This window comes from Podarcis erhardii (assembly GCF_964252035.2).
Source record: "Podarcis erhardii genome assembly, chromosome: 4".
NCBI lineage: Eukaryota > Metazoa > Chordata > Lepidosauria > Squamata > Lacertidae > Podarcis > Podarcis erhardii.
Genome location: NC_138508.1, coordinates 61,991,750 through 62,007,310, shown reverse-complemented (window position 1 = coordinate 62,007,310; position 15,561 = coordinate 61,991,750). Strand labels below are relative to the sequence as shown.

Genomic DNA, 15,561 nt, shown 5'->3' with positions numbered 1-15,561 from the left:
TGTGTGCACAAAGCAAAACAAAGCTCATATCTCCCTGGCCTTGCCCTGTTCTGCTCCTATCCCTCATACCAACTGATACTTTTCTGCTGGGTGTCTTCTCAGACTCATCCAGATGTTGGTATAGTAAACTCTGTATTTCTTGATCTCTATGAAAAACAAAGTTTCTAGAGAGGTATATACCCTACAATCCATTTTGGCAAGGAATTCATAATGGTTGTGATACGGCAATGGAGTTACTTGTCAATTGGCCTCCTTGCTTTGCACAGATACCTACCCACCCACCCACAATCACCAACGACCTATGACTAAAATGGGTTTTATAGCAACAGTTCTTAACCTTTGACATACTGCCTGCCATTCACTGCATATCCAGAGACAGTGCTTCCTGTTCACCACTTGAGGCAAAATGAGAATGGCTGCCTTTCCCTGCCCTGTCATGCCCACTGCCGCCACCATATCTGTTGCCACCAGCTCTTCTCTGCCTGCTCTTCTACTTCCACTGCTGGTGGAGAAGTGGTGCTGGCATCAGTGCCAATTTCAGGACTGATACCAGCTGATTTCAGCTGACACCAGTGCAACTTCTGCAGAGGTGTTTGGGCGCCCATAAGGCTGCTGCCTTGGGGGCTTCTGCCAACTGAGGCAGCTGCTTCAGCTTGCCTAGTGGCAGAACCGCCTCTGTATTTTTCAGCCACAGGGGTAGCTAACCTGTGGCCCTCCTCTTGTTGTTGGACTATAACTGCCATTCTCCCTGGCCACACTGGTGAAATATTTAGCCCAACTCTGTTTTTTTATTCATTCTCACTGGCTCTATTTGGAAACTCAAAAGCACTGCAAAACTGACATTTCCATATTGGTTCAAGGCATTATATATTACACACACACACACACACACACACACACCCATTTTATACCACTTTTCAAGGTTGAAACAGATCTCTTGAGGCAATTCAAAGCATGAAATTACCATTAAAAATCACTTCACAATGAAATACAAAATTCATAATACAAATCCCATAAACACAATGACATTCAAAGACTGCAGTAAAAACAGCAGCAATGGGGAAAATCCAATATAAAAACCAAAGACTAACACTGCTATTCAATTGAAAGCAGGTGTAAGCAACCAGGTCTTTAGACATACTTGGATCTAAAGGTCTTCAGGCCTATTTGGAACCCATCATGAGGAGCCTACCATGCTTCTGTGGGGCCAATAGAAGTGGGGGGGGGGGTGCATTGCCAAAAAAAGAGAGAGATAAACGATTGCCATTATTTAATAGAATTAAAGTACATATCACTATAGTGGGGAACCAGGTGACTTGTCCCAGTGCTAATTGTTGGTGGGCAACTTCAATGCCCCTGCTCTCCCATCTTTAAGAGGGGAATGGACTGGGCAGTCCTTCAAATACAGTCTGAAAAATGGTCACCCTGGGGCCTATGAAGGGTAGCAGATTAACAAGTTTTTTTAAAAAATAACACCTAGCTACTTTGAATGAATTCAAATCTCCAGGGCCTAATAAACTGCATCCAAGGGTACTAAAGTTGCAAGAAAGGCGATTCCGACTAAACATCTGGAAAAACTTTCTGACAGTAAGAGCTCTTTGGCAGTGGAACAGACTCCCATGAGAGGTGGTGGACTCTGCTTCCTTGGAGGTTTTTAAGCAGAGGTTGGATGGCCATCTGTCATGGATGCTTTAGTTGAGATTCCTGCATTGCAGGGGGTTGGGACTAGATGACGCTTGGGTCCCTTCCAAATCTAAGATTCCTAAGTGGCAGGTGAGAAGTATCTCCAACATTCACAAATTTCCTAAACTGGTTGTTATAGGACAAGGCTATATATAGCTTCCCCCGCCAAAAAAATAAAAAAAAATAAAAAGGCAATTTAGGATGGCAACTTTTTTTTCTCAGGACACTTTGCGACAATTGTGTTGTTCCTTGTTTGATGGAACAAAGCTAGGAACTATTGTAAACTAACGACAAATGTTTGAGGAATTCAGCAGTGGAAAAGGGCTACTGAAGGCTACTAACTATGATGGCTATGCTCTGCCTCCACAATTCAAAGTAATAACGTGTGTGAATACGAGTTGCTGGAAACCACAGGAAGGGAGAATGTTCTTGGGCTTGAATCCTACTTGCAGGTTTCCCACAGGCATCTGGATGGCACTGTAAGAATGGAAGTCTGGACTAGATGGGCTATTGTCTTCTTCTTATTGTTAATGCAAGAGTTCTCAATCATAATTGCGTGGACAGGCGGAGTCCCCAGATCCCACGCGGTACCCCCCGTCATGTGGAATAACTCAAGACTCAAGACAACGTGCTATGGGATTAAATTGGCCACAACTTTATTAAATTTCAAATGTGGGTAGACCTTGGCTCAGGCATTGGGCGTTCTCCCTCCCCAGTCCCCAGCCGGGGACCTAGAAAGCTTCTGGGTTATCCAGTGTGTGTGGGGGGGGATGGGCCGGCTCTGGAGAACATATGTTCAAGCAGAGATAGCCGCCCCCGTTACGCCGCCGCTGCAGGGGAGAGCAATGATGACCTTTCGGCGTACGGTCAAAGCCTCCCTTCAGAAACCCCTTTAACGGGGAACCCTGGTATTGCCGCCGCAAAGAGGAAGATGGACTAAAGGATTCCGCCCAAGGCCTGATACCGCCAAAGTTGTGACGTTTTGCTACGGGAAAGGCGAAACCTGCCGATGCAGGGAAATTCCTTTCCAGCCCTTTAACAGCGACCTTAACGTAGCAGCGCCCGCATACCTGTGAAGAAAAGCTAACCTGCAAAACCTGTGAAGAAAAATTAACCTGCAAAAGAAGACATTAACTGAGGGTGGGTAGGGCGGGAGAAGCTCTGGAGCCAAGTGAGGATTCCCAGGTAAGATCCTCCCTCTATTGTATGGGCAGGTAATCCCTCCCCTACCTGGCCTGGTCTCCTTGGCAACACCTCCCCCAGGTGGGATTGGACAATTGACTGAGGTAGGTGGAGACCTCTAGGTATCCCACCTGAGGGAGGCAAAGCCAAGCCTATGCTGTTGGAGCCGCTTCAGATCTAGGGGCTGTGCACGTCCACGCAAAGGGCGCCCCCCGTTTTAAGCGGGGAGCGGTCATTACCCTTCCAGCTTGCACTCTTCCACTCCTGTTCAACAGTTGGCCTGATCCCTCCACTCCTTGTTCTTTCTAGCCCAACTCTTACAAAAGCCTTACTTTCGCCATGGTGGGGAGTGTCAATAGATGGAATAGCTCATGTCTCTATAGCTCTTCCAGCTGACTATGGGATAAGTTATGTTTGTTTTCTTTTTAAGCATTTTAGGAGGGGAGGGGAGCAATGCAGGTAAAATGAATTATTTCAGTTCAGTTTACTCTTTGAACTCCACACTTGCACTCTCTCTTGCTCTCACTGCAACTTTGGACAGAGGTGTTGGTATGCATATAAAGAGGTGCTGCTCAATAATATGAGACTGGAGTGAAACCTTCCAGTTACTTCCAACTGTTGACATTTTGCTTTGTTTTTATGTTTGTGATCTCTAGAGAGTTGACACAAGATTTTGTGCAATGGAAGTTTTTAAGGCACTGAGAACTCAGCAAATAGTCTGCAGGCTATTCAGTAGAAAAAGGCAGCTTCTGACCACTGTCAGATTATATTCCAAGTTTTATTTAGCAACATGTACTATAACCTCTCATTTGATTTATGTATGAAGAGCGGGTAACATTTAGCGCTCAATGTATGTTGTCAAGGAAACATCATACAGAAAATGACAGGTCATGGAAATGCAGACTGTTCAACAGCAGGCTACCTGGTCTCTTAATAGCAAGTTTACCTCAAAGCTATTTTAGTTGATCTGTCCTGCCTTCAAAAGAAAGAAAAAGATCTAAGAAAAAGATTCCTGAGTGAATGTAATTCATGGGAAAAAATAGTTTTGTTATGTTTTGTTTTGCCATGTTTTATACAGATTCCCAAGACATACCTATTTTCATAATGTCGTGATATGAGGGCAGACCCCATCAAATCCTTTGCACCTTTAGTGCTAGCTAACAAAAAAGGTCTTGCTTACAGCTCCCAATACTAGGTAAGGGAGGTTATTATTATTATTTATTAAATTTGTATACCACTACAGTATTCATTTGAAGATCACAGGGCAGTTCACAACATAGAAATACAAAATAAGAACACAAAAGACATAAAAAATAAAACCAATAATCCCCTCCCACAAACACATTTAGAAGGCCATAGAATGTTTAATCAGCCAATGGCTTGGTTAAAGAGAAATATTTTCTCCTGGCGCCTAAAGATATGTAATGAAGGCATCAGGTGAACATCCCTGGGGAGAGCATTCCACAAATGTTTTTTTTTGGGGGGGGGTATTGGTTTATTTTTGTTTTATTATGTATTTTGTGTTCTCATTTTGTATTTTTATGTTGTGAAACGTGCTGTGATCTGTGGCTGTGATCTGTGGATGAAGGGTGGTATGCAAACTTATCAAATAAATACATAAACAACAGGAACCCACAGCAGGAAAGGTCCGTTCTCATGTTGCCACCCTCTGTAATTCTCATGAAGAAGAGCCTCAGATGATGATCACAGGATCTGGTCAGTTCATATGGGAGTTGGGAGTTTATTCACAAGTGTCTGTTGTCACTGGTGCTTCCAGTTCAGTCTGTCCACTATGGGACCACGTCCTCCAAAGACTTATAGGTAAGAGTCAAAATCAGTGCACAAGGATACAGTCTTTTGGAACTTGTGCAAAACAAAGAGCTAAATTCTCAAACAGGTGTCTGAATATACACTCCCCTGATCTTTATATAAGGGATGAGATTCCCTATCTCCTCCTGCCTTTCAGCCCTATGTGCGTGTATGGGGTGAGTGTGTGTGTTTAGTCCGTGCCAAGGTCTACCAGAATCTACATTTAACCTTTTATTAGGGCATGGTGATTACAGCAAAACAAGAATAATAATCTGGTCACTGAAGTCCCTTGCCATTACTGGAAAGAATCCTTTCATAGTCTTTGTGGTTAAAAGTCTACATTAGAGGAATTCAACAGCTGAAGATTACCTAAGATGATAGTTGTGTGCTGAGACTAATTAACTCTTACACAACTTCCCTGTCAAAAGGTCCAGAGCCTCTATAAGGGAAAAAAAGTTGTTCTATTTGTGGTCTTGCATTTCTGGTGCTCAGCTTCCATTTAAAGAACATTTAAGGGAGTAATATAGCCTTGTCATGCTGTGGAACCTCTTCCTATAAAAAGTGACAAGACAAGCCCTCATTCCAATCTCCTCTGGTTTTCAGCTTATCCATTAGGTTCTGAAACTTGGCTTGTGCACTTTCAGAAAAGTGCAATTTCAGAAAACAGTCTTCACATCTGAATAAGTTTTCCTCATGGAATTCTAATCTTGATTCATCAGTGCCAAAGCCACTCCTTTCTCCTTTTCATGGAAGTACTTTTTGAAGGTGATCCAGATTTCAGATGGAGTAGCATTCCTTTGGGAGTACAGTAGCATTCATTTGGGAGTACAGGGAGTACAGTGTAGGCGGTGGAGCTTTCAGAGAAATATAAATTAAAATACCTCTTCAAAGTGGGCCACAAATGCTTTGAATATATTGGCTTTAACGTTCTTGGACAACAAGATAGGATGGTGTACATACTGTACTGACTTGTTTGAATGCCTTTACTCATGGGTCTTATTACAGATCTTTGCCATGCCTAGGTTGGTCTGCCAACTGCATGGAGACCCACCAAGAATAAGTCAAGATAACTAGCTAAAAAAAATTAGATGCCAAGCCAGTGATACATGAAACATTGCATGATTCATATTTTTGACCATTTGTGGTTTATATGCCATCATATGGCACCTGTTTTTGACAACTGCCTTTTGTCTGAGATTAGTAACAGCTATTTACAAGCAGATTCTTACCATTAAACTGTGAACTGCTCTGAGGTTTCCTTGGACGTTCTGTGGCATGCTAAGATACATTTCAACCGGTCGCTTTCAGTTAACCTCCAATATGTTTTTGATACTTACAGCAAGATAAGATTGTAAAGATAATCAACGCAACAGCCAAAATTATATTCACTTAGCATAGGAACAAGTATCCAAAGGCAACATGTGATAACTGACAAAAAAAAAGTTGATGGAACTAGTGGTGTATTATGATTTAGGACCTCCGTTTTTCTCTGCAAGCTGAGATAAATGCAAGAGATCTATAGCTGCCAAAAAAGCTATAGCGTATTTGGACTGTCTTCTGTGCTCACTTCCCAAAGCCCACTAAGACAACAGTATATCTATAAATCAGTGTTCAAGTCTAGTGCCCACTAAAATGTGTGAAACCAGGACAGTACTCTGCTTGACTGGAGTACTGGACTGGACTGGACTATGGGGCTCAGCACCTTTAAAAAACTACTGTTTGGGGGGTTCTTGTGAGGAAGCCACAACTGTTAAAAATGGAATACTATTTTAATGCAGATGGGCACTTCCATTCTGTGATCCCCCTCACAGACCTCCGATCCCTGGAATGATTTAACAACCAATCAACTTCTTCCCAGGGAACTCCAGGAATTGTAACCATGACTGTTTAAATTGGTGTAATAGCACTTTTATTGTTTAGTGCAGATGGGGCCAAATATAAGAAATTTACTGTAATATCGACAGGCAACTAGGCTGGGTAGTTTGGGGCAGTGACAAGTGAATTCAACCTAATGCCCACACATGAGCCTAGTATGGACTGATGAAAAATGCATTTTTAGTAGTGAAAAAAGAAAGAAGGTTTTTGAATCCCATTACTTCCAACATAGCAAGTAGTGCAAGTTAAAGATTACCGTATATAACAAAACTATGCCAGTAAAGATTTAAAAGTGCATCTTTCTGTGCACAAATGGAAATTTCCTAGTCATAGCTTTGAGGATTCACAGGCTGAAAGAAAACAAACACATATTAGAGCTTCAGAACACTGGAGAATAACTGTTTTATGTGCTGACTCTACATTCAAGGGCAACTGAAATCTAAGCATGTGTGCTCCTCTGCACCCCATATCTTATCTCACTGATTAAGGATGCAACCCAAAAGCCACTGTATGTAAGCAAGCAGATGGTTACCTAAAATGGGACATGAAAGTATTTTCAGTACGGGGGTGGGGTTGAATTCTAACGGCATTTAAACACCAGCACGTTACATCAGAAGAGCGTGCTACCATGGGATTCCTTAACCCAAATTTTAACAACTGGGAACAACCAATAGGAGTGTTTGCTTACTCTTCACCCTCACTGTCTTCTCATCCCTCCCACAGTGCTTACATCATTGTTTAATAAGTATGTCACACTTAGACACTATGTTGAACATGGGGAACTGTTGTTTAATGTGATTCTATAGCAACATCTATTTTTTTTAAAAAATAATTTTTATTCAATTTTTAATTAAAAGACAAACACATCACAAAACACAAACAAACATAAACAAATCAAACATAAATAAATTCTATAGCAACATCTAGCCTAACTTGGTTATGTCCACAGAAGGGAAGATGGCAAGATCCCCAAGGACATGCTCTATGGGGAGCTGGCTTCAGGCACCAGTCCCACTGGCAGACCAACTCTGCAGTACAAATATGTCTGCAAATGAGACATGAAGGCTGGCAACATCAACCCTGCTGTGTGGGAATCCCTTGCAGATGACTGCAGTGCCTGGAGACAGACTGTCAGGCTGTGTATCCACAGCACCCAGAGGAGGAATGACTGCTGAGAGGAGAAACACCATGGTGTCACTGTAACTTTCAAGGAGTATGACTTCAACTTGCACACTCCTCCCTTGTCTCCTGAGACAAGCGGATGCCAACGACAGCAAAGTAACCAGGAAATGAAACCAACTTCAAGCTGAAGTTTACGTTCCCTGGTTTATTTACTTAAAATATTTATATACTTTTTTTCAAGGTAGCCTCACAGCCTAGTTTACCATAAGCAATTAATTAGAACTATATAACAAAACAGCAAAGATAAGCTGCAAGGAGGAGGGGAAGCTTTTGGAAAGTTAGATCTCTCTCCCCACCCTTAAGGCAAGATGATCCTCAGGTAGACCTTCAGAGGCAGTTGGGGTAGTAAACTGAGATTAAACTTCAATTCCTTGTTTCTGAATTAATGGCTAACTGTGGTTTAATTAAAGCAGGATGTAAGCACTGAGAAAGGGAGAAGATGAGGAAGAGGAGTGTGTGGTCCAGAGACACTCATCCCCAGTTGCTAACCTATGGGTTTTGCAAGCCCAGAATTGAATCTTAAAACCAGACCACAGACTTTTGTCCATGCAGACGATGGCTGCAATGCAACGAACTCGTAACTGACAGTAAATCTCAAAAAACCATAACACAACTTACTTCCAACACAACAGTAGTTAGTATGGGGGGGGGCAGGGGTAGCAGCAATTGTATTAAAGATAAAGAGGGGGGGAAAGTGTGATGCAAACGAAGCCAGCCAAGTTCTGTTTAGACAACTGTTAAATGCCTATTCTTGGCCCGTTAGCAAGACCTCCAGCTGAGTTATTCCAGATGCAACATAATATCTAAAGCTGCTTTCCAGACTCTTTTGACTTCAAAATAAATATTCACATTATGGCTATGCTTTGTACCAATACCCAAAGGAAAAGTGTAAAGAAACATTTTATGTGCTTTTGGGTTCTTTTTATTAGACTACAGTTACAGAAGTACAATAGTCATTCCCACTGACATCTACCCTAGTGTGGAGAAAGACTTTCAGGGGGGAAAACCCCAGAGAAACAAAGTCATATAAAAGTCAACCAAGATGCACCAGTGTTATCATCAAGATCACAACACACACAACCTGTTTATTAGTACTGGTACACCAACTATCACAACGAGGCAATGAAAGGAGGTATACACATAAAAAAAAACAGACAAAAAAACAAAAACAACTCCCATTAGCTCCAGCCAGCAAAGGCTGTCTCAAAAGGGCTTATATTTACATTGTTTCCTATGAAATTCCTTGTAAATATGTATTATAAAGGTTTCTGTGTATTACACTACTCAATGTAATATTAAACCACCTATTTACTGTCACCTGTAGTGACCCCAAGACTCAACAATCCAGAGTACAATTCAAGATAGCCAACAGCAGCCCAGGAACTGCAGGATAGGGGCAGCTAGAAAATGAGGAAATGCTGGAAAAATGGGTATCATCAATCCTCACTTTACTAAATACATACTCAGTGGAAAAATCACTCAAACAACATGTTTATAAAAAAATATCAACAGTACAAGGCCATGCATACATACTCAGAAGTAAGTCCCGCTCATGTCAAGCAACTTGCTTAGTACTGAAAATGCACAGACAAAGCTGTAAAAGCATAGGAAAATTAAAGAAAACTAAGCTGAATGAGAACTTTGGAGAGATCCTTACACCTGAATTGCATTTTTTCAGGGAACACATAAGAAGAACGGAATCAAATAAAAGTGACAAAAGATGGTGTTTTTAGGACTAATTGACAGTCATGAAGTCTGAATGGCATACAGTGGAGAACTCTTAAAATTATTTTCTGAGAGCCAAAAAGCATGAGATAAGAGGGACTTTGTAGACGTACTTAGGTTTCCAAAAAGGGTTCCTGAGTAGCTGCCAAGGGATAAGAGGACAGATCCTTGGATTAGTAATTGGTTTGATAATTGGCAAACCTAGGGCAGATTCTCACACCCTGGGGAGAAAAGCAGTGAAGTACCCAAGGATCTGTATTGGCAGTAGTGTTACTAGAGCCAGGGAGAAACAATAAGCAGCGGCGTAGCGTGGGTTATCAGCACCCGGGGCAAGGCAAGTAATTTGCGCCCCCTAACCCGGGGCAAGGCAAGTAATTTGCGCCCCCTAACCCGGGGCAAGGCAAGTACAGTAATTTACTCTCCCAAGCAGCAGCAGTGAGGCTTCTCTTTCCCCCGCGCTCTCCCGGAGCTGCCTCTTTTGTTTCCTTTTTTCCCTTTCTCCAAGGCTTTTCGCTTTCTCTCCTTAAATGATTCCCCCTCCACACCACGGCGTTTCCTGGCTGCTTTCCCCCCCCCTTCCCCTCTCTCTCCTCCTCGCTCTGCTTGCCTTGCCCTGCCCTGCCCTGCCTGAGGGCGCCCTGAGGAGACTCCGCTCTCCTTTTTGACCAGGCGAGGTGGAAAAAAGGGGGGAAAGTCTCTTCCCGCCCCCTTGCCAGACTCCCTGCTCGGCTCGGCTCGCTACCCAGAAGGCAGGCCAGTGGAGAGAGAGCCGCAATTACCATAAAGCTCCTCTCCCTCCGCTTCGCCAAGCTGTCAAAGCCCGGCAGCAGCGGCAACGGCAGCAGCAGGCGCAGCCAGACCCCCGCCAGCCAGCCAGCCAGCCCGGCTTCCTCTCCTTTTTTTGCCCGTGGCAGAAGGCTTTGCTCTCCCCCTTCTGCGACCTCCTCGCCAAGCCGAGCGAGCGCGGGCTCCCTAACCCGTGGATTTTAGTAGGGGCAGAGAGCTGCTAGTGCGAGTGCGCCCCCCGCCCAAGTTGCGCCCGGTGCGGCCGGCACCCCTGGCACCCCCCACGCTACGCCACTGACAATAAGATGGGCCGTGAAGCTGGGTTATTATTGCTTTTTTAAAAAAAACCTGTTTAGATTGACCACGGTTTAGGGTTCAGACATAATGCTTCATTGTTGTTAATGGAGCCAGAATTATGATTTCATCCTTGGGGTCGTGAATAGGAACTGGGAGGCTGAATGTGCACACTCAAGGCTCTCTGAGGCTTGATAAACTGTCATTTATCATGGTTCTTCCTGATAAACCATGGATTATCACAGGGGTGGGAACCTATGTGACACTCTGCTGTGGACTAATCTCCTATCAGTGGAATCTAACATCTGGAGAGTCACAGGTTCCCCACCTCTGGGTTCACTGTGACATAGGAACTACCTCAGTATCCAAAAGACAAAAGTGAACCAACTGTTAGGTTGCAATCTTATAGACACTTTGGGAGAGCATTCTGCAGCGAAGTCAATGAAATTTGCTTCCAAATAAACATGCACAGGATAAAGCTGTCCCACAGCTGCTATTCCTGCACATCAGCTTCTGTCTGGTGTCACATTCCTATTAAGTGGGAATAAAGAGGGTGGAACTAACCACAGGCAATGTTAAAGCAGAGAACATGAGTCACTCATTGAACAGTACATTTTCTCCAAAACAAATCCCTGAAAATGGTCCTTCAAACCATCTGCTGCTCTCTCACACTCAAACCCCCTCCCCTTCCCCCATGAAGTGCTTTCAATCAAAACATTTCCAGGATGTAGTAAACTAACGTTCTGTCAAATGGCCAAAATCCCTGCTTAGGGTACTACAACTTTTCACAGAATTTCTTTGTAATCCTTTCCACTTGGTAGCCACAGCAATATGTGTTAGTCCTTAAAAATCAAATATTCTCAGAGGCTGCCTCAGAAGGTAATACAATCTTGATCAGAGAACTATGCTGGAAAAGAAATCAATGGCACTCTCTTTGTCCAGCTTTTCCAACCTGCAGTGACACAGCTTCTGGTAGCAAAAGTTCTGCTTTCTGAGACTTTAAAAAGACATCACTCCTCTCCCATGATTTAGGACCTCTTTCACTCTTCACAGTAAGAGATAGCCTAGTTGCAAAGTCTGAGCAGGGATGAAGAGAAAGGAAATACACTTAAGAAGCTCAGATTACAAAACAGCAAAGTTTGCAAAAGCTGAGAGTTTTATTGGAACCCTGCTCCGACACCAATGCAAGACTTACCAGGTTTAAAACTTACAGCATGACACATACTTTTAAAGCCTCCAATATTGGAGACTCAGCAGCAGCAGATTGTCTGCTGCTTTTGCCCAAAACATGAATATTCTTAATTGATCATTCAAAACATATCCATTCATTACAGATACTCTACACATGATTATTAGTAGCCACAATATTTTTTACAAATGGTGCAAACCCCAATCTTATGCATGATTATTATGCAATTAAGGGCATGCACACATCAGTGGCCATTTCAAGCCTTATTTTGCATGGTGTTGTACACATAAAAGAGGGCATGGGGATTCTTCACCCTCTACACATGACCTTTTAGGTTTCCCTGCAAGCTCCCTAAAGGTAAAGGGATGCCTGACCGTTACGTCCAGTCGTGGCCAACTCTGGGGTTATGGCACTCATCTCGCTTTATTGGCTGAGGGAGCCAGCATACAGCTTCCGGGCCATGTGGCCAGCATGACTAAGCTGCTTCTGGCGAACCAGAGCAGCACACGGAAATGCCATTTACCTTCCCGCCGGAGCAGTACCTATTTATCTACTTGCACTCTGACTGCTTTCAAACTGCTAGGTTGGCAGGAGCAGGGACCGAGCAACGGGAGCTCACCCTGTCGCGGGGATTTGAACCGCTGACCTTCTGATCGGCAAGTCCTGGGCTCTGTGGTTTAACCCACAGCGCCACCCACGCCCCCTCAAACTCCAATACATGTAGCTGCCACCTGCACATGTGTGATGGATATGTGAAATGTACACACCTGACTTAAGTATGAAGGGGAAATGGTTTAGTTTTTCTGTTTGTAGAGGATGTTGGTTTGAGGGGGGAAAGCACTAGGCAGCATTATTTATTTTAAAAATGAATGGATCAATATGGACTGTGGCTAGCAATGAGAATACGCTAGATGTGGAATGAGCAGTAATGTGCACATACCCCAACTCCCATTGTGTTCAGTTACTCCTAAACGTGCACAGGACTGCGGTTTCATGAATTTTGGCTTTTCTCAACCTGTTGGGAGCTTTAAAAGCCTTTGCAAAAAAGTGATGGGATGGGAGATCCTAAGCCTAAAGTCCCATGATAATATATCAACTATCCCACAGCCTCGGCATTCTGTAATGGTAAGTCTCAGAGCTCGTTTATTTAGGATATTGAAAGATTTCAGTTTCTGACTTGTTTACCACTTAAAGAACAAATCTGATGTTTGAGCTGCAAACCAGCAGCCTTTGGAAATATCAGGGGCTCTTGATGTTTCACCCCAATGAAACACCAGTAAAAGGAATGGTGCCATCACTGGTGGGTGGCATTCCCAGTTTCTCAGGTAGACTGCAAACAACCCAAGATTGGGATGGAATCACCAATAGACTCTACAGAAAAAGAAAGATGTTTGATAGTTTCACTGTAAATGGTTTGCATTCAAGACAGCTTCTAAATTTTTACTGTAAACACACATCAGACATATAAGCAGGAAAGCAGAATTCAGTAGTGTAATGTCGGGTGGAGAGGGGGACCTGAAGCCTTTCTTTAGTGGGGAAGTTAATGGTACCAGAAATCCATTCCAGATGTGCTTTGGTAACTCCAGAATTTAACAAGAAGAAAAGGCTTCCAGGAAATGTTTCACACACTGACCTGATTCTAATGTGACTCTTGCTGCACAAAAAAGCCCCTATCTGTGCAGCATTTCATAAGGCCAGCACCATTTCAACAAGGTCATCCAGTGTGTTATATGCAACATGCGTGAGGCAGTCTACGACATGCTACTACTGCATGCATAAGTGAGTAACCAGACTTAATTGAAACACCAGGTATGTGCTGCCTCTTTTAATCCATATACAGAATTATGTTAAAATTAGGCTTGGGACTGGTAACCTTTAGGCTTCTTTTTATCTCCTTGGCTCCACTGATCTTAAATATACTTACATGCTAGTTGACTTTATTCCTTTCGATTTGAAATGAGAGAAGCTGCTCCCCCCAATAAAATCCAGGCATATGCCTAAGAGAGGAGGCATGACAGCCTCATTAATCTACTTTCTGTTCTATTTGTCAAGTGCATAACTTTTCAGACATAATTAAGTACCTCAGTACTCGTGTGTTTTGCCCCCTGTTTAAAAAAATGTGAATTTTGAATGAACTATAAATACTCGCACTGCCTGTGAATTGGTTCCTTTCCAGGGATAAAGTCAGGGAGGCAGCCTAGGCAACTGAAACTTTATCCAGTAGAGAAGCATTGCAGCTGCTTCCATTTACAGCAATAGTACAGACTTTTTCCCTGTTACACAAGCGGCACCACAAACAGTACCACAAACTTTTCGAGCTATGGGATGGGCGGTGTGTGTGGCACAAGTCGTCGTTTCCCATGCTCAAGGTTTAGTAACTTTTAAATGTTCTGTTAATAATCCAAGGCAGATGCAAGCCTTCACAGAACACTAAAAAAAAATCAGGCAAAATAAAAATGCTAAACAATTCCCCTGCAATCTCCTTATAACACAATATCATCGGTTGCCTTCAAGATGCACTCAAGTATTGCTCTCCCCATGAAATCCAACCAAACTATTCATTCTTAGCTTGTCTAAAGCTTGTCTGCTCACATGTGTTGCCATTTATCTCTCTCCAAATGAAATAAAGTAAATTCAAACGAAATCAGTGTAAAACGTTGCAAATGCCTTTTGACCACAGAGGCGGAACTGGAGCATAAAGAGAATACAGCTTGCCACAAATTATTGCAGACACAACACTGGTACAGTAGACAACAGCACAGCCTTCACTTGGCAGAAGAACATCTGGTTGTGACAGCAAACTTCCACAACAGTAACTTTGGAGCCAGCCTTTAGCCTTTGTGTGAATAAACTAGTCCCCAAACCATGGGAAAGTGAGGATTTTTAAAACACCAAACAATATATATTTATATAAAATATTTTCTTAAGGGTCAAATACGTTATCCTACCAGATCTACTCTTGATAATATCATTGAACTCGTCTACTGCAGAATCTTCCTCGGGGTGTCCTGATTCAGCCATAGCCAAGGCAACGAGCCGCAAATCCTACCGGGCAGGGGCGCACAGGCAGGGCTCGCTCAGCTCCGACTCCGCATGTTGGAACTTCCTTCAAGCAAGAAAACACGCGCGCACGCACCAAAGTTTTAAAAGGAGCGGCTCCTGTTTGCTGCTGGCCAAGCGGCGGTGGGAGGAGACTGGCGGCGGCCACCTCCCCAGGCGCGCCGCGTGGAGCGCAAAGGCGAAGCTCTCCCGCTAAGCAGGCAAGGCAGAGCGCGCTGGCAGGAGGGGAGCTGTCACCCTCCGCTCCTGGGATCCGAGGGAACAGGTGCTGGCGCTTGCCTTAAAAATAGAGCCGGCCAAGCAAGGTGAAAGCGGAGGAGAAGGAATGGAGCCTCTCTATAAATCAGCAGCCAACTTGGGAGACCCCAGAGAGTCCCCTTCCGCCCTGCGCCCGATCAATGCAAACAGGAGCAATTAGAAAGCAAATTGCCCAGCGAAGAAAGGCGGAACATGAATGATTTAGCAGCAGCAGCAGCAGCCCTCCCCCTTCCTTAAAAGCGTTTGCTTAAATATACCGAAGGAGAATCCGTCTGACGCTCCATTCTACTTTCTGTCTATGAAGCCCCGTTACCCCTCAAGGATCTTCACCAGAATTCACACCCGAGTTGGGATTCAGCCCTGATGGAACTAAATGTTCACGACAGCAAATGCATTTAAGTCCCCTTTGCGCCTTCTGTGGGAAGAATTGTTAGGATGCCTTAGGAGTTTCAGCTTTATGAAAGTAACAGTGGCTTTAGTCATTTGCCATTCGAATTTGGAGAGGCTTTTATTGACTT

General features: G+C 43.6%; 1 protein-coding gene across 2 annotated transcripts in view; it reads right to left on the bottom strand.

Moving 5' to 3' along the window:
* Nucleotides 1-14,871, bottom strand: part of DMD (dystrophin) — a 1,009,769-nt gene extending 994,898 nt beyond the window's left edge. Inside the window, exon 1 of one of the 2 annotated variants that reach the window (XM_081858834.1) lies at nucleotides 14,674-14,871. In XM_081858834.1, coding sequence (XP_081714960.1) covers nucleotides 14,674-14,746 — 73 coding nt within the window. In that variant the 5' untranslated portion in view covers nucleotides 14,747-14,871. The remainder of the gene's footprint in view (nucleotides 1-14,673) is intronic. The other variant, XM_081858841.1, reaches the window with a different exon arrangement.
* Nucleotides 14,872-15,561: the final 690 nt, after the last annotated feature.